General features: G+C 37.9%; 1 protein-coding gene across 1 annotated transcript in view; it reads right to left on the minus strand.

The window, feature by feature from the left end:
- AQR (aquarius intron-binding spliceosomal factor) overlaps positions 1-19,980 on the minus strand; it is a 102,310-nt gene that overhangs the window by 53,049 nt on the left and 29,281 nt on the right. The window contains exons 11-16 of the mRNA XM_062205578.1: positions 19,201-19,317; positions 17,331-17,444; positions 15,271-15,374; positions 10,707-10,809; positions 7,267-7,387; positions 3,533-3,674 (exon numbers count right to left, since the gene is read on the minus strand). Coding sequence (XP_062061562.1) covers positions 3,533-3,674; positions 7,267-7,387; positions 10,707-10,809; positions 15,271-15,374; positions 17,331-17,444; positions 19,201-19,317 — 701 coding nt within the window. The remainder of the gene's footprint in view (positions 1-3,532; positions 3,675-7,266; positions 7,388-10,706; positions 10,810-15,270; positions 15,375-17,330; positions 17,445-19,200; positions 19,318-19,980) is intronic.

Below are 19,980 nucleotides of genomic sequence, written 5' to 3' on the forward strand. Positions count from 1 at the left end.
CCTGGAAGAGGGCAACCAGGACAGAATCTGGCGCCCCAACCAGGACTAGAACCCGGTGTGCCGGCACCGCAGGCGGAGGATTAGCCTACTGAGCCACGGCACCGGCTCTTTTTCTTTTTTGCATGTGGATACCCAGTTTTACTAACACCATTTTTTTGAAAAGACTATCCTTTCCCCATCGTATATTCTTAGCATGGTCAATCATATATGCCTGAGTTCATTTCTGGGTTTTCTATCCTCTTCCAATGGTTTGTGTGTCTGTTTTTGTGCCAGGACCATGTTAACTGATTGCAATAATTTTGTAATATATTTTAAAATCAGGAAGTATGCTATCTCTAGCTTTCTTCTTCATCAAGACTGTTTTAGCTATTCAGTCTTACGTTACTAATTTTTTTTTATTTTTTATCTTTTTAATTTTTATTTATTTATTTATTTTTAAGATTTATTTATTTACTTGAAAGTCAGAGTTACGCAGAGAGAGGAGAGGCAAAGAGAGAGGTCTTTTATCCGCTGGTTCACTCCCCAAATGACCATAATGGTCAGAACTCAGCTAATCTAGAACCAGGAGACAGGAGCTTCTTCCGGGTCTCCCATGCAGGTGCAGTGGCTCAAGAACTTGGGCCATCTTGTACTGCTTTCCCAGGCCATAGCAGAGAGCTGAATCGAAAGTAGAGCAGCCAGGATTCGAACTGGAGCCCATAGGGGATGCCAGCACTGGAGGCGGCGGCTTTACCTGCTATGCCACAGCGCCAGCCCCCATGTTACTAATTAGTAACCTTTCCCTGCAGCTTGACTTTTAGACTTCCCCTTAGTGTTTCTTATAAGATGGGTCTAGTGATGATCAACTACCACTGGGTCTATCTATCTCATCTTTATTTCTGGACATCTTTACTTAGTTGTATTTCAAATTCTAATTCTGTGAAAAAGGTAAATATGGTCCAGAAAAGAAAAGGAAGTAAAGAGATATCCTCCTCTCTTGGAAAGAGATCTGAACATCTGTCTTTTTCTCTTCTTCATCAAGACAGATTCAATTTGTATGTTTTATCACCTGCACTTTTAGCATTACTCTAAGTTGCTTCAAATATATTTTAGAACAAGTTGTGATTAAAAAAAATTAAAACAAGCATACAAATTATAATATCTATGCAAATGCTTCCTTTGGGACATAGTACTTAAATCATTTAAACGATTTTGCCATAGAGCAGCATAGAAAGTACTCATTCTTTCTTATGACAGTCTAAACCAGTGCTTTAGTTCTTAAATGAAACAGTGTATTTGGGAAATCTATAACATAAAAACTACAGCAGCACTCCAAAATTAGAAAGTACTGCCAAAAATGTGACGCTTACAAAAATAAATTACATCCTATGTATATGCTTTGTGTCAGAATAAAAAGTCACAGAACTTTGTAATATCAAAGGAAGAAACTAATTAAATGTTCTGCAATTCAATGACTTGGTTAGCACTGGAACATTACCTTATGTTTAAATACTTGTGAAATAGCTTTTTATCACTTCCTTTATTTTTTATAGCTTTACTGTAAAAAATTCACACTGAAGTACCATTTATATATCATAAAACTCATGCATTGTGAACGTACAATTCAATGATTTTTAGTAAATTTACGAGTTGTATATCCATCATCACAACCCAATTTTAGAACATTATCATGACCCTCAAAAAAGATCTCTAAGGTCCATCTGCAGTCAATTCCTGTTCTCATCCCTAGGCAACCACTAATCTACTCTCATTACTCTTTTTCCTTACAAAATCCACTTGAAACATAAAGCATTAAAAAGATAGATTTCTGCCGCTTACAAGAACATCCTCCCTTAGCTGCTCAGTGGCTTTTGCAGCTTGAAAACATGATGATTAGAATTATATAATAAGTAAAAAGTATCCCTGCTAGTTTTCTGCCCTCAGGATGCATGTACAGAAAAGAACACTGGCCCATTTTTTGGTCTTTTAAGTTTTCAACCATGCTAATTAGGAACGTATACTTGGAATTATTTATTGTTATAAAAGTGAATGAATTAACTTCAAAAAGTGACATTTCTTTTCCTCTGTCATAACATGGTAAAATTAAAAAAAAAATTCCTTTATGAACAGACCATGAAAATTTTTTCTGCTGTATTTGGCATTTAAACAAAATTAAATTAATTCCTTTTGTTGAACTGTTAGTTAATAAACTCCTAGTTTGGAAAACGACCAAAATTAAGCCTAGAATCTGAGGATATAAACTCAAGGTAACTATAAACTGTAAAGAAGTTTTCTGATCAAGTACTCCCCCAGAGTCCGAACAATGGGCAATAATTTCGGCAAAGCTGTGGGCAGGGATGATTAGCCTGTGGGTATACAAATTTCAGAGTGCTGGCCTGCCCACTGACTCAACCGATTATTAAGTCAAAAATACTCTGGGCTGTGTGTTTTATAGTCTCACCCAGAATAACTTTTCACATAATAATTAAAAAAATAGAACTGTATATAAAATATGGAAGTGAAAAAATAGATCATAATCACAGTGTCTATGGTGGCTCTCTGTAATTAGTAAGGAGAGAAGAGGCCTGGAAAATACCTGAATCTGCTTAGAGCAATGTAATGAAATCTAACTGCGTATGTATATACATGGTGTGATCAGAATATAATTAAAAGAAGTTCATTTCACAAAGTTAACTTTAATTAATTATGATTACTTGTGATATGTACCTTATCTCCATCTACTTCCTACTTAGAATGAAACAATGAATAAAGAACATGTCTGTTTAACCAACTAAATTTAACCTCCACAAGTCCTATAATGCAGAATTGCCTACGGTAACTGGAATGGAAGATGTTTCTTAGCTAAAGGAATTCCATACATGAGGAGGAAGGTAGGGAGTCCTGTTTTAACAGAAAGATTCCTCAAATAACCAGACCTACTCAAATGGTCCCAAAAGTAAATCCTGATGATTTAGTTTATTCAAGTAGTCTATGAATGGAGGGCCAGAGAAGAATTTTCTATATCCCAATCCATGTAATGTTCGGCAACATTCCCCAACCCTGAGACAGGCTGACTGAGACAACTGACAACAATCCCAAGAGTAGGTAAGGTAGTAGAATATCCCTTTTGATGAGGCTGGCACTGTGGCTCACTTGGCTAATCCTCCGCCTGTGGCGCTAGCTTCATCCAAGATTTACACCATCCTAGCCTAGTACACTCCTGCAGGTCAATTCATTTCTTTCCTTCTTCATTTTTTACCAATATCCAGCCTATTCTATGTTTCTTCCTTCCCTCTCTAAGCATAATAGCTTTCCTCCCTTATCCCTCCAACCTCATACTCATCCCCAAATACCCAGATATATGGTCTATATTTTAGTGCTTTTGATGTGTTTTAGTTCACATTAAAGAATTTCTCAAAGAGTAAATAACTTCTATTTTAGAGGACATTTTCATGCCAGGTATATTATCTCTAAATACATTTTTGAAGCTTCGAACAGAAGTATAACAATCACTGCTTGTATCTCTTCTTACAAATGGAACCAATTTACTAACCAGGGCTTCATCCTGCTGACACTATCTTCAATGTCTTGCCTAATTTCATATGTTGATTCCAAGCGAAAGAGATTGAAGTTCCTTAGGAGGTAGTCATGAAGAGTCAAAAATTGCAAATTCAACTTGGGAAGAGCAAGACAACCTGAAAAGGAAAATATTACTCTTCTAATAGACATCTAATCAGACATCTACTCTACACACTAAAAACAAAAACAAAAACCCCCCAAAACACGAATTTCTTAAGAATCTAATGATTTCTGAACATATATGACTATGTTTTCTTTTTATTATCACAAAGAATTTTATAACAAGTTAACATATGCTCTCCATCAAGAGTTGGAGGTGAAGAATGAGTTTTATAAATATTTTTAATGTATCAGTGATTCATACGCAAACAGTGCTTCTTAAAAGCATCTGAAGAAAACTCTAACACAGTCTCAAGTATTTTAAAAATTCTTCTTTAATCAAGAAGACCTAAATGAAAGATCTCTGTCAGTGAGATCCCAGTGGAAAGAACGGGGCCATCAAAGAAGGAGGTACCTTTCTCTGAAGGGAGGAGAGAACTTCCACTTTGACTATGACCCTATCGGAATAAGATCAAAGTCAGCGAACTCTAAAGGCTTCCATAGCCCTGGCAACTCATGACTAGAGCCTAGGGAGATTACTGACGCCATGAACAGGAGTGTCAAATTGTTAAGTCAGCAACAGAAGTCACTGTGTACTTACATCCCATGTGGGATCTGTTCTTAATGTGTTGTCTAATGTGCAGTGATGCTATAACTAGTACTGAAACAGTATTTTTACACTTTGTGTTTCTGCGTGGGTACAAACTGATGAGATCTTTACTAATTATATACTGAATCGATCTTCTGTATATAAAGAGAATTGGAAATGAAAAAAAAAAAAACGTGGTGTTAAATTGGAAATGGCATAGAAAATTAATTAATTTTTTTAAAAAAATATTATGTAGGATCTCTGTCTTTAATGTGCTGTACACTCTTATTTAATGCTATAACTAGTACTCCAACAGTATTTTTTTTCACTTTGTGTTGCTATATGGGGGCAAACTGTTGAAATCGTTACCTAATATATACTAAACTGATCTTCTGTATATAAAGAGAATTGAAAATGAATCATGATGTGATTGGAAGGGGAGAGTGAGCGGGAAAGGGGAGGGTTGTGGGTGGGAGAGAAGTTTTGGGAGGGGGAAGCCATTGTAACCCATAAGCTGTACACTGGAAATTTATATTCATTAAATAAAAGTTTAATAAAAAAAATTCTTCTTTAATCAACTAAATTTTATCTGGCAAATCATTTTAAAATTAATTAAGAGGCATAGAGACAGATGTCAAAAGAGTGACGGAGACAGAGAAAGCAAGCTCCCATCCACTGGTCATTTCCCAAATGTCTGCAATGCCTGGGACTGGAATGAGCTAGAGCTGGGAACTTAATCCAGGTCTCCAAAGTGGGTGACAGGAACCCAGATTACTTAAACAATTACCTGCCTCATAGGGTTTGCATTAAGCAGGAAGTTGGACTCATGAACAGAGCTATGTATTAAACTCAGATACTCTGATGTGGACCCCATGCATCTTAACCAGTGTCTTAACTGCAAGGCCAAATAGCTGTCCTTTATCTGGCAAATCTTGCTACTTCCAAACTTATCCCATAACAAAATTAATCATAAACACTAAATTTATATATTACAAAAATTTAATCTCCAATAACTATTACTGTGCTCTGAACATGCCTTCTGACTAGACTTTAAGGACAAGGCATTGCATTTAGGTTATCTTCTCCTATGAATATCTTAATGAATAGTATTCTATTATCCTCACTTAACATTATTTCTGTTGGGTAGTAAGTGACCAAGCATTCCACAACAATATCAAAAAAATTTTTAAAAAAATCCAAAACACATCTTATTTTCAACCTCATTATCCATCATACCTCCTCAATAATGAACTTTAAGGCAACAAACATCAATGTATAAAGATTTGTCATCACTTATATTAGTACACTGACTTGTAATCTGATTCAATTTCATTCAGGCTATACGCTGAAGGAAAGCATCTCTTTCAAAGCACATTTTAATTAAAAAAAATTAAATTTTCACCATTCTGTGATTATCACTGAATTAACAAATCTATTAATCAAGAGTCAATGTGAAAACAGAAATAGTACCTCCTAACAAAATACACTATAAACAAGAATCTTACCAAAGGAGAACCTCAGCCTAATCAAGGCTCTACATCCTGGTGCCAATTTGCAAGAAAAGTAAACGGCAAACAGACATGGTACACTGGTGCCATGAGTATTCAAAAAGAAAAATATCTAGACTGTGGGAAACTCTATAGGTTAACCAATGAAGGTACTCCAACAGAAAGAAAGGAAAGGGATATAAAAAGATACCAAGAAAAAATTTTAAAAATGAAATCTTGTGGTCATCTTGTCAGGTAACCCAGAACCCTCTGATGTACTGTTCTTAGTTATACCTTCTTCCCCTACCTGAAAATTAAAATTTCCTAACTTTCATAGCAACCACTATCTCACTCTTCATATTTTCATCATCCAAGTGTACATCCCTAGAACAATGAAAGCTACACATTAATAACTACATGACCATAAAAAGATATGAAGACTGCCTATTCTGAAATGCAGCACAATTTTAGTGCACTGGTCTTATTGGAGTTATGGCTCTAGGATATGACTCTGAAGCAATTGATTTTCTTTTAAGTAAATGTACTGATACTCGTATTTGTGATGTCTTTAAAATATATTCATTTCTGTAAATAATCCATTGTTCAAAAGATTTCCTGTGAAATTTCTTTCAAGATATGCCACAACACACTTTTGTCAATACTCAATTGTAGCAAATTCTCATCCTAAAAGGATGAGCAAAAAGCATTTATTTTATTTTATTTTTGACAGGCAGAGTGGATAGTGAGAGAGAGACAGAGAGAAAGGCCTTCCTTTTTGCTGTTGGTTCACCCTCCAATGGCCGCTGCGGCCGGCGCATCGTGCTGATCCAAAGCCAGGAGTCAGGCGCTTCTCCCGGTCTCCCATGCAGGTGCAGGGCCCAAGGACTTAGGCCATCCTCCACTGCTTTCCGGGGCCATAGCAGAGAGCTGGCCTGGAAGAGGGGCAACTGGGACAGAATCTGGTGCCCCAACCGGGACTAGAACCCGGTGTGCTGGCGCCGCAAGGCGGAGGATTAGCCTGTTGAGCCACGGCGCCAGCTGCAAAAAAGCATTTAAAACCAAATCTAGTGAAACAGGAAGGTAGACAAACTAGGCAGAATCATTTTAGATTTCAGGTGTTTATTACCAACTAATGATAATGTCTTTCTGGTGGTCATTACCTAGCTTTAACAACAAATTCAAAATAGCCTCTAATAAGGTTTTGAAAAAAAGAAAAAATCTCTACCAAACATAATCTGTCTAGTGACACAATGAAAGCCACACTTCCTGCCTTATTAGGTCTCCTTAAAAACACAAATATAATTCTTTTATTGTCAAAAAATTGGTATTCAGGTATACTTCAATTTAATAAAAATCCTTAGTGCTAAGCATTTGAAATATTAAATATTTTCTAGCTGCTACAGTTGAACTTCAGAGTATCAGAAAATTCTAATATATGAAGTAGATAGATTGCAGTACATTTTCAATGACATATGATGAATATCAAATTAACTTTCACGATATACACCTGAGTCTTGCATTTCTGTATCATACCTTCCCCAGAATAATATTCAGTTGGAACAATATTTTCATCCCATATAATTTTTTCAGTTGGATACAAAGGCATCTGGTTCAACTGCTGAATCTGAGAAATTCGACGCTCGTGACGAGATACCTAAAAGGAAACACGTTCACACAGAAAGTTAGAAGTAACTTTTTTTGATCAAAATAATTTATGGAGAAGTTTACCACAAAGTAAGGAAGTAGACTGGAAGTAGAGCAGCCAGTACTTGAACCAACGCTCATGAGATGCTGAAATTGCAGGCAACATCTGAACGTGCTGTACCACAATTCTGTCCCCCAGACGACATTTTAGAAAAGAAGATACTGTAATACCTAAACAATCTGTGTTTTTCAACTTTTAATAATAATTTGCATATTAGAAGAATACAAAGCCTGGGAAATCCTTTGGGAAAATGAAGAAACAAAAGATAATGTTACAGCACTACAGATTACAAAACCTGTATTTCTTTTGGTGTAACTATTTAAATTTTCTATATAAAAATCTAGATACAAGACCCTAAAAGGCATACGATGAACTTTACACTCAAACTTGTTTCCCATCAGGAAGATTCCTGGGAAAAAAATCCTAATGTCTTTTTTCAGAAAAGACTTCCAAAAACTTGACTCAGAAGAGATTTTTACATTGGCAAAAACAAGAATTTTTAGGAGGCACTTACAGTCAGAGACAATGAAAAATGACTTGTAAGAAGGCAGGCAAAGACATACTTCATGCAATTGAACATATCAAGAAAGTATTAAAAAAAGAAAAAAATAATTTCCATATTTGAATTAATTTAAAACCCATCCCAGGGATTTCTCCCCAGATGGCACTTAAACACCTGTCACTAGGCTTAAACACCTGCTACAAATTGTTTCCCATCAATGACCCAAAAACTAGCATATGTCTTCTTTCTTACAGTAAGAGACTGTCTTTACATCTATATTAAAAATATTAATTTGGAAAATAAATCACAACCTTAGTATATATCTAATATGATTCCACATGTGAAAGAAAAAGATATACACATATCAATACAGTATGTTTATTTTAAAATAAAAACTCTTGAAACATGAAAAAATTAATCATATAGCAATAAGGAAACAAAAAATTATAAGTTTTTTTTTTTTTTTTGCTAATTAGAAGAGCCAAACAGAAAAGCTTATAACATCCAGAGTTGGTTAACAGCTTAAAGAGACATGGTGGCCGGCGCCGCAGCTCAACAGGCTAATCCTCCGCCAGGTTCTAGTCCCAGTCAGAGCACCAGATTCTGTCCCGGTTGCCCCTCTTCCAGTCCAGCTCTCTGCTGTGGCCCGGGAGTGCAGTGGAGGATGGCCCAAATCCTTGGGCCCTGCACCCGCATGGGAGACCAGGAGAAGCACCTGGCTCCTGGGTTCGGCTCAGCGCAGTGCGCTGGCTGCAACAGCCATTGGAGGGTTAACCAACGGTAAAGGAAAACCTTTCTCTCTGTCTCTCTCTCTCTATCTACTCTGCCTGTCAAAAAAAATAAATAAACAAAAAAAAAAGGAGACATGGTAACACATGGTTGGTGGAATACACAGCTTTTGGAGGATAATTTTTTAGCATGTGTTACCGGTGAAATAAGTAGACATTTCAATCAAATAATTTTACTTCTAGGTATCTATCCTAAATTTTCACAAATGGGCAAAAAAAGCATATACAAGGATTGCAACATTACCTGTAAAAGTGAAAATTGTCAACAACCTAACTATTCTCTGGCAGGGGTATGGTAAAATATTCACCCATTTAATAAAAATATTATACTGAATTTTAAAATAAGGAACTTCTATACTATGTAAGTGGGCTAACTCCCAAAATATAACATTAAAAGAAAAAAAGGAAGCAATAAAGAACAATACAGCATGATTCAATATACGTTAAAAAACACACAAAAACTGGATTCCTATTATACTATGTGAAGTTCTATGCAGATGTATAAAAATACTGAAAGAACTTGAGTTTTGATGTATATGAAACAGATGAAATCAGTTCACAGTAATTACCTCTGAGGATTATACTGGGAGTCAGAGGGGAAGGAAATTTCCACTTTTTTTTTTTTTTTTTTTTAATTTTTGACAGGCAGAGTGGACAGTGAGAGAGAGAGACAGAGAGAAAGGTCTTCCTTTTGCCGTTGGTTCACCCTCCAATGGCCGCCGTGGTAGGCGCGCTGCAGCCGGCGCACCGCGCTGATCCGATGGCAAGAGCCAGGTGCTTCTCCTGGTCTCCCATGGGGTGCAGGGCCCAAGTACTTGGGCCATCCTCCACTGCACTCCCTAGCCACAGCAGAGCGCTGGCCTGGAAGAGGGGCAACCGGGACAGGATCGGTTCCCCCACCAGGACTAGAATCCGGTGTGCTGGCGCCGCAAGGCGGAGGATTAGCCTAGTGAGCCGCGGCGCTGGCCGGAAATTTCCACTCTTTAACATCAAATACATCAGTATTGTGTTTCATTTATAAAATGGTATATTACTTTGACTAGAAAACTTTTTTAAATAATAATTTGGAACTGACACACAAAAATTTTAAAACTCAAGGGATACCATGTGACATTTTGATTGATATATACATTGTGTAATGTTCAATCAGGTAATAATAATAAAAAAAAAAAAACTTTACAGCAAAAGGTATTACTTTGGAAGTTAAAGACTTTGACTTCTGGGCCGGCACTGTGGCCTAGCCGGTAGGGCTGCCACCTCCAGTGCCAGCATCCCATATGAGTGCTGGTTCTAGTCCCGGCTGCTGCACTTCCGATCCAGCTCTCTGCTGTGGCCTGGGAAGGCAGTAGAGGTTGGCCCAGGTGCTTGGGCCCCTGCACCCATGTGAGAGACCCGGAGGAGGCTCCTGGTTCCTGGCTTTGGATCGGCACAGCTCCGGCTGTTGCAGCCATCTGGGGAGTGAATCAGTGGATGAAAGACCTCTCTCTCTCTCTCTCTCTCTCTCTCTGCCTCTCCTTCTCTTTCTGTGTAGCTCTGACTTTGAAATAAATTAATAAAATCATAAAAAAAAGAAAAGACTTTGACTTCTAAAAAATGATGAAAAAATCTCCTAGAATTCATCCTCTGGGTCAATGATAACTATATTTCTAGACATCCCTAAAATTTTCTAGTGATGAAGGTGTGACTTAATATACAAGGCACTATGCTCACAAATGCTTGCTAATGGAATAAATCCAAGCCATAAAAAAGTTTTAAAAAATAAGACTTAAGAAAAGATACTCAAGAGATGAGAAAACAGACTTAACAAAAGTCAAATTTAAGAGGTGAGGGGAAAAAAATAACAAAAATCAAAAAATAGAATTTCAAAAGTTTTTACTTAATCTTTAGCCCAGAAAAAATCTTTATCAACCTAAGTCTTTATCAGTGACTTAGAAAGGCAAGGAAAACTATGTTTAAATTAGAGAATACTAATATTTACCAGTAGTTCTAGAAGAAATTCTTTATCAAAAGTTGTGTCTTCATTTTTGGGAAGCGTTGGCAACAAGCAGAGGTATGATGCCACCTGGTGGAGTGTGTTTGAACTGCAAAATAGAATATTTCATTCTTGGTGACTTTACTTTTGAAATATGTTACTTTCACAGATACTTTAAAAAGTAAATTTAACCCTTTGGCATGGTCAGCAAATATCAAAAGCCAGCAATGAAAACTAGACCTTTAACGCAGGGTTTCAAAGTGTTTTCTGCAAACCTCTCATGACACCTGAGAGCTTTACAAGGAGTCTAGAAGGACTTCAGCATCAATACTAAGACACTACTTTTCCCCCCACTATCTCTACAAGCTTATCTACATGATGATGCAAAGATAATGGTGACTAAAACTGCTGGAATGAGCCCAGGAGCACACCAATCATGGTTATGAGGGTACTCCAAATAGTTCATAAAAAATTGAATTAAAAGATAAGCTCATAGCTGTGCAAAAAACTTAGAAGCCCATGCAAAATTTTTTCAAAATATTCATTTTCATGAATTCGTGAAAACGCTTTGTGTTCCTCACTTTCATGCAGTATTCTGAAAAAGGTAACTTTTTAAAAAAGAATATCCTTAATGAAGCAGTGAAAAATTATTAATGTTATTAACTTTGAACTTTAAAGAATCCACTTTTTAAAAATTCTTTGGGAAAAATGGGAAATACACATTTGGCATAAGAATTTCACTAAAAGAATGGCTGACGTTAGGCTCATTTGGTCTTGGATATGCAGCTTTCCCCCCTACCCCCCCCAAAAAAAAATTGAATGAAACAGGAGCTGGCACTGTGGAGCAGTAGTAATCTTCCACCTGTGGCACCGGCATCCCATATGGGCACCTGTTCTAATTTCAGCTGCTCCTCTTCCAATCCAGCTCTCTGCTGTGGCCTGCGAGGGCAGTGGATGATGGTACAAATGCTTGGGCCCCTGTACCACATGGGAGACCCAGAAGAAGCTCCTGGCTTCGGATCGGCTCAGCTCCAGCAGTTGCGGCCATTTGGGGAGTTAACCAGCGGATGGAAGATCTTTGTCTTTGCCTCTCACTCTCACCGTCTGTAGCCCTACCTCTCAAATAAATAAATTAAAAAGAAAATCTTTTTTAAAAATTTGAATGAAATAGGGGCCAATGCTGTGGCAAAGTGGGTAAAGCAGCCACCTGAAGTACTGGCATCCCATATGGGTGCTAGTTTTGAGTCCTGGCTGCTGCATTTCCAATCCAACTACCTGCTAATGTGACTGGGAAAGTAGCAGAAGATGGTCCAAGTGCTTGGGCCCCTGCACCCACATGGGAGACCCAAAAGAAGCTCCTGGCTCCTGGTTCTGCATTGGCCCAGCTCCAGCAGTTGCAGCCATTAAGCAGAGTGAACCAGAGGACAGACGCTCACTCTCTGTCTCACCCTCTCTATGTAACTCTGCTTTTCAAATAAATAAATATATCTTTTCTAAAAAATTAATTTAAAAGCCTGTAACTTCAAGGAAAACAAGTGCCAGTTTTTGTGGATAATCATAAAATCTGTACTTCCAAATGAGAAATCATAATATTAGAAAACTTGCACTCACTACCATGACCTTAACAGCTTTCTACCACTTAGTTTCATCCCTACTCAAAATTCACTCACGCCATGTTATAACCCACCCCAACCCCTTGCATCAACAAATCTGTTTTCCATCTCTAATTTTGCCTTTTCCAGGTCAAATAAATGGAATCACAGCTTTTTTTTTTTTTTTTTTTAAGATTTATTGATTTGAAAGGCAGAATTAGAGAGGGGCAGAAGCAGAGGGGGGGGGGGGGTCTTCCATCCATTGGTTCACTTCTCAGATGGCTACAATAGCTGCAGCTGCACCGATCTGAAGCCAGGAGCCTGGAGCTTCTTCCAGGTCTCCCACGTGGGTGCAGGGGCCCAAGGATTTGGGCCATCTTCTACAGCTTTCCCAGGCCATAGCAGAGAGCTGGATGGGAAGTGGAGCAGCAGGGACTTGAACTGGTGCCCAGAATGGGATGCAGCACTGCAGGTGGCAGCTTTACCTGCTAGCCACAGCACCAGCCCCAGAAATCACACATTTTGACAATGGGTGTTTTGACTTTGCATAAGGCATTTAGGATTCACATACACTGCAGTAGTATTCCATTATATGGATGTACCATGTTGTGTTTACTCAGTCATCAATTGAAGGGTATTTGTGTATTCCAGTTTGGAACAATTATGAAGAAAGACACTATATGCATTTTTGTACATATTCTTGAGTAAACGGTTTTCATTTCTCTTGGGCACATCTGTGACTGCAGAATGCTAGCTCATAAAGGGATCTTCAAAAAGTTCATGGAGGGGCTGGGGCTATGGCCCAGCGGGTTAAAGCCCTGGCCTGAAGCGCTGGCATCCCATATGGATGCTGGTTCGAGTCCCGGCTGCTCCTCTTCTGATCCAGCTCTCTGCTATGGCTTGGGAAAGCAGTAAAAGATGGCCCAAGTCCTTGGGCCGCTACACCCGTGTGGGAGACCTGGAAGAAACTCCTGGCATCGGATTGGCACAGCTCCAGCTGTCGTGGCCACCTGGGGAGTGAACCAGCGAATGGAAGACCTCTCCCTCTATCTCTACCTCTCTCTGTAACTCTTTCAAATAAATATAATAAATCTTAAAAAAAAAAAAAGAATAACTATATAAAAAAAGTTCAGGGACTGGTGCTGTGGCGGAGCAGGTTAACGCCATGGCCTGAAGCACCGGCATCCCATATGGGCGCCGGTTCTAGTCCCAGCTGCTCCACTTCCGATCCAGCTCTCTGCTATCGTCTGGGAAAGCAGTACAAGATGGCCCAAGTCCTTGGGCCCCTGCACCCATGTGGGAGACCCGGACGAAGCTCCTGGCTCCTGGTTTCGGATAGGCACAGCTCTGGCCATTGTAGCCAACTGGGGTGTGAACCATCGTATGGAAGACCCACCCCCCACCCACCTCTCCTCTCTCTGTGTAACTCTGACTTTCAAATAAATAAATAAAGCTCTTAAAAAAAAAAAAAAAGAGTTCATGGAAAATGTGTAGTATGAAAAAAACTATATGGAACTCAAATTTTTCAAAAAATTTAACATCTTTCAATTTCATTTTCCATGAGCTATTTGAAGTACCCTTGTATATACATATGTATGAATGGATTTCAATTTTTCTTTTAGCATTAAAATAATCTTTTTTTAAAAAAAAGACATTTAGGCCGGCGCTGTGGCTCAGTAGGCTAATCCTCCGCCTGCAGTACTGACACCCCAAGTTCTAGTCCCGGTTGCTCCTCTTCCAGTCCAGCTCTCTGCTGTAGCCTGGGAGGGCAGAGGAGGATGGCCCAAGTGCTTGGGCCCTGCACCCGCATGGGAGACCAGGAGGAAGCACCTGGCTCCTGGCTTTGGATCGGTGCAGTGCCGTAGTGGCCATTTGGGGGGGTGAACCAATGGAAGGAAGACCTTTCTCTGTCTATCTCTCTCTCTCACTGTCTAACTTTGCTTGGCAAAAAAAAAAAAAAAAAAAAAAAAATTATTTTTGTCTGAAAACAACAGTGACGCAAATGGAAAGGGATTTTCTACCTGCTGGTTTACTCCCCAAATGCCTGCAGCAACTAGGGCTGCACCAACCTGAAACGAGAAGCCTGGAACCCATTCATGGTGCTAAGGACCCAAGTATTCGAGCCTCCATCTGTTGCCTATAGTCTGCATTAGCAGGAAGCTAGATTAAGGAGCCAGTGCTGAGACTCAAACTCAGGCACTTGTAACCACTAAGAAAAATGCCCAGTCAGCCAGCCACTTCATTTCTAGGAATCAGTACCAAAAGTTCTTACATAAAAGTAAAAATGGAAGTTCATTACAGAATTGTCTGTAATTTCCAAAAATTTCAAAGTTAAGTGTCTAACAATAGGAGAATAATTAAAAAATAGTATGGCATCATTTCTTGGCCTTTTGGTTAAGATCAAGTTAACAAATAGTATGGTGGTCCCATTTAATGGAACTCTATAAAGTTACTTAAGTGAACAAAATAGATCTATATATACTAAAGATTGCTGTTAAATCCTTACAAGAAAATGACCAACCAAATCAATCTGTTTTACTTTAAGTTGAAGTTTATTAGCAGATAACTAAGTACCAGAGAATGTTGCTAATTTACAAATTTTAAACATGCAAAAATTTCCCTAAAACATACTTCTAAGTCACACATAATGAATCTCTAATGATTGCTGTATATTCTTTATGACGACAGGTTTGACAAGCTGTATGTTTTACCCTAAGCAAAAGTTAAGATGTAGGAAAATTATATATTGTGAAAAATCAAATTTTCCCCCCAAAATGAAAATTAAAGGATAATTATCTTAAGTGACTCAGAGATACCAATTGCTAGAGAGAAGTGTTAGTTCTAGGTTGACACCTAGAGTAATAGAATAAGTAATATTACCTAAAGTAATGTAAAAGTGATTAAAGGCAACAAGGAATAGTAAAATTCAAGGAGCATGATACAAAAAGAGAATACATAGTTTTCCATTCTTGTCTTACCTAAGAGGCCCAAAAAACTTGACCAAGGAGTCCCGTGTATCTACTTCTGCCACATTTGAGAGGGCAAAATCATAGAGTTCAGGGAAATGTGCAAAAGCAGCTCTCTAGAAAAGAACAGCCAAAAAAAAAAAAGTTCATATTAATACAATCATATATGATTTGTATATTACATATAAGGAAAAATATTTTTAAGATATTAGTGTGCTTCTCATATGTGACCCTCTGCCTCATATAATCAGACACATATAATAAACAGGAAAAACTACAACTGTTCTGGACAAAACAGTCAGTGTTCAGTTTTTTTTATCACTCAACTTGAATATTCATGAAGACAATCAAGGAAGGTAGCTTCTTTGACACGAGAGGGGAAAACCTTTTATTATCAAGACTAGGGCTAACATGACTAACAGAAAAGTCCCAAGGGAAATTCCCATAGGAGAGAATTTAGGAAGAGGCTTTTGCACTGCTTCTCTTTGGAACTCTGGGGAGAGAAGACCTGACAGTGTATCACTCTGAACCAACATGGCAGGAGCTGCAAGAAAACAAGAACAGCAGTGCTATGAAAATTTGGTAACAGAGCATCTGAGGTAACACTCTTAGTCTTCCTTAACACCTACGTGGCACAGAAAAGATCCAGAAGTCTTCTCATGCTCCTTGGTGGATGGCACAGGTCACCCATCTTATGGGTGAGTTTGCCATGGGATGACTGCAGACAGTGGCAAGTTGACTACATTTCAAGTCTGACTGAGGGATAACAGTGAGGAGCCTAAAACAGGAAAGGAATGAAAGCTCTCAGGAGAATGCTAGCACTATCCAGAACAATGATGGGGCCTTCTCAGAAGAGGATACTGTCAACTTCCTTCATAATTTGTCATCTGGCATTGCATGTTACCAATAAAACAGATTACATGCCACACCAGCTGTGGTTACTTCAAGGGCAGAGGCAGAAAGACAAAAACATTACTGCTCTGAGAAAAGCAAGGAAAGATATCTGGGCTGACTCTTCCAAAGCAATGAGGCTAGTTTAGTGTCTCCACGAACACCAGGAAAGAAAAGGAAGACCAGAGAATCCTTGAGGGAGAGCAGCATTGATTACCAAAGACAGTCTGAACTTAAGTTTGACTGAGTCTTTACCCCCCCCCCCCAGAAAAAGACTCCTTAAGTAATTCAGAAAGAAATGGATTACTTTAAATAGACAAATGCTTCCTGTGCTACTAGAGGAAGCAGAACTCATAAACAAGATGAGATCAGCAACAGAAAATAAATAAAGGTGGTACTTTGACTTATCACAGTTACTCTGGTAAATTCTACTTCCATTACCTGGGTTTATTATAAAAATGAGCAAAATGTTTCCATATAACTTGCTGTATACTGAGATATTCTTTCATAAAGTAAAACTGACAGCAGAACCAATATTTAAATGCACCAGTCTGACTGGAGGGCATCACCTAGAAGGTCAAGTTGTACTTCCAGCAGACACCCTCCTGGAGGATGAGGCTACCCTGGGCCAGTGTGGGATGGAGGCCGTGACCTCTCCGGAAGTAGCAGGACACATGCTTGGAGGTAAAGTCTATGGCATTCTGGCCGTGCAGGGAAAGTGAGAGTTCAGACACCAAAAGTGGCCAAAGAAGAGGAAGAAAGGCCAGGCCAAGTGGTGGGTGCAATAAAATCAGCACTGTGTCATTTGGCACTGTGCCCACTTTTGGCAAGAAGGGCCCAATGCCAACTCTTAAAGTCCTGGGTAATTCTGGCTTTCTTTAATAAAGCTGCTTTGCCTGATCAAAAAATAAAATAAAATAAAAAATAAATGCACCAGTCTAGTCTAGTAATGAGTATTTCTGAGTATCAAATATCAACATATTGATTTATAAGATTTAGGTAGACTATGAAAGAAAAGCATTTTTTATTAATTCATCAGAATCAGAAACATTAAAGAAGTTGAATGTGAAAATACTCTTAAATTATTACTTTCTTCTATATAGATCCAAACAAAAACCCTAAACTGTGGCATGACCAAACCTCATGGAGCCTAAGCAAAGGCTATGAAGGATTCCAATTACCTGTAGAGAAGTAATTCTGTCATAGTGGATTGTGGTCATCTCATTCTCTGTCAGAGCATTTCCAGTCTGATCATTAATTTCAAAACCAGTATAGAACTTAAGCATGTCCAAAAGCTGAAAGGATATATTTTAAATTAATAAACTATGTGAACAAACCATAATAGCACAAAAGCATAATACCATTTATTATAAATAATACACAAGCTCACATACCTTCTCAAAGGTACTGAAAAACTTCAAAATGTGAACATTACAGCAAATATTTTCAAACATATCCAAACATGCTTTATTTATGTGGAAAAAAGTATATGTCCTGGGAATAAATTATGTATGTTTTGTTTAAGTGGTTGACTTTGAAAGAGGACTTAAATTGTAATTCTAATACATAAGAGACATCAAAGAGGTATTCAAAGGAAGTCTAGCATTTTAACAGGGCAAAAAAAAAATCTATCTACATATATCACTGAAAATTTATAAACACTATCATTCCTGAGGTCGTTTACTTGGAGCACTTATAAAAAATGTTTCTGAATAAGGGTTTTGGAACTTAGTAACTGGAGATACTCTTTCCTAGGTGCTGCTTCTACTAGGAAAAATAGGTGAAGTGGAGACAGTTATCATATGCATTTCTTTCATAAATCTTTGTGGCCATCAAGCTCTCTCTTAGGCTTAGATTCAGCTGATAATGAGGCCCTGCTTTCTCTCTGTGGTAGCAGCATCAACACAAACTATTTGGCTGTATTCCCTCCACATCTTTATATCTATGGCAGACCAGATATTAAGATTTCAATATATTTCAAAACATGGGGCAAAGCACTAGATAGAAATTTTAAGAGAGCAAGAAAAAGAGGAATGTTTACAGATATGAAGTTAAATAATAAGTAGAAACTATAAAGTCACATAAAAATTTTATGTCCAACCATAATCTCATTGAAACACAAGAATTAGCAATTTGTTAGAAGATGTTTTCTTCTACATGATATTAACAGGAAATGTGAAATACTAATAATTTGCCTTCCTATGCAAGGCAACAAACTTAAGGGCATTTGCCTTTCTTCCTGAAGCAGCACACTAAGAGCATGTATATTTCCATTCTATCAACTTATCACCATCATCTTACAGAAAAAAATGCCATGGTACTGGGGCCTAGTTCATTTGAAATTAATGTTGATCATCTATTTATTCCATTGTGATTACTGACAAAATCAAAATATGTCAACATTTGAGACTTCATTCTCAATTTTATAATTTAGTCCAAAATTAAACCACATATTATAAACAATAAATTATATAGTGACTAGAGGCTACAAGAATGCAAACATTTTATATATTAAGATATAACTTTACTAAAAAACATATAATACATAATATATTAATAAAATAATAATTTGGAATTTATATCATTCATCTCAATACTTAGAAAAATATGTTATGCTGTTGTTTATAATCCCAGATGTGTGGCAAAGAAATGATCAATTTAGAAATTGAAACAATTTGGTTCAGTGCTATGGTATAGCAGGTTATGCTGTTGCTTGCAGCACTGAGGGTGCTGGTTCAAGTCTTGGTTGCTTCACTTCTGATACAGCTCCATGCTAATTGCACCTGGGAAAACAGCGGAAAATGGCCCAAGTGCTTGGGACCCTGAATCCACATGACAGACCCAGAAGAAGCTCCTGGCTCCTGGCTTTAGTCTGGCCCAGCTCTGGCCACTATGGTCATTTGGGGAATGAACCAGCAGATGGAAGAGATCTCCCTGTCTCTCTCTGCCTTTCCCTCTCTCTCTCTGTAACTCTGCCTTTCAAATAAAATTAAAAAGTATTTAAAAAAAAAGTTAGAAATTAGAAGATAAGCAGGTTACATCAATGCTTACCTGGGAAAAGAGATGGCCATCCTCTTCTCTACGAACAAGACTGGAAAGATAACAGTGAACCAAAAGGTGGGAGTCATCTAGGATGGTGTTAAACCAGCGCCTTGTAGGGAGTAGGGCCTAGGAAAACCATACATCAAAGCAGTAAATTTGCACTGTTCCTCAATGTTGGAGGTGAAGTACACTGATATTTAGCTCAGAAGTGTATATCATACAAAGCACCTTCCAAAAGACATGCAAAGGGTTTGGTTGTAAATAAACTCTGTGGCAATGCTTAATCTAGTTTTTAAAATAATGTTTATAGCACTTTTAAGATAAAAAGTAAAATGCAACACTAGAAGGAACTGCACAGATCACCTTGGCCATTAGTTTTCAAAACAAATCCTCCATGAAATCTCAGTATGTTTTATCTGTAAATTTAAAAGTGGAGCTGCTTTGGGAGAAAAGAGAATGAGGACCTTAAGTATAGAATTTTGTCTACATTTCCTCTCCTCACTTTCTTCTATGACAGACAGAAAGCTAGTGCCACTAAATTCTGAGATCACAACAGCCAGAAAAGTAGTAATCTAATCAAATATTCTCATTTTTATGTGTGGTTACCGAGATCCTCAGAGATTATAAATTAGTTACTGGCAAGGACAGAATATGAATGAAGATCTCATAAATCGCTGCTAGTCTAATAATCTAATATTTCAAGAAACCACACTAGTTCTCCAAATAAGTAACAGATTTCCTTTCAATTTCCTATGCTAAAGAGTGGAAGGAAAGAAAATGGATTCCATC

This window comes from Lepus europaeus, chromosome 11 (genome assembly GCF_033115175.1).
Source record: "Lepus europaeus isolate LE1 chromosome 11, mLepTim1.pri, whole genome shotgun sequence".
Lineage (NCBI taxonomy): Eukaryota > Metazoa > Chordata > Mammalia > Lagomorpha > Leporidae > Lepus > Lepus europaeus.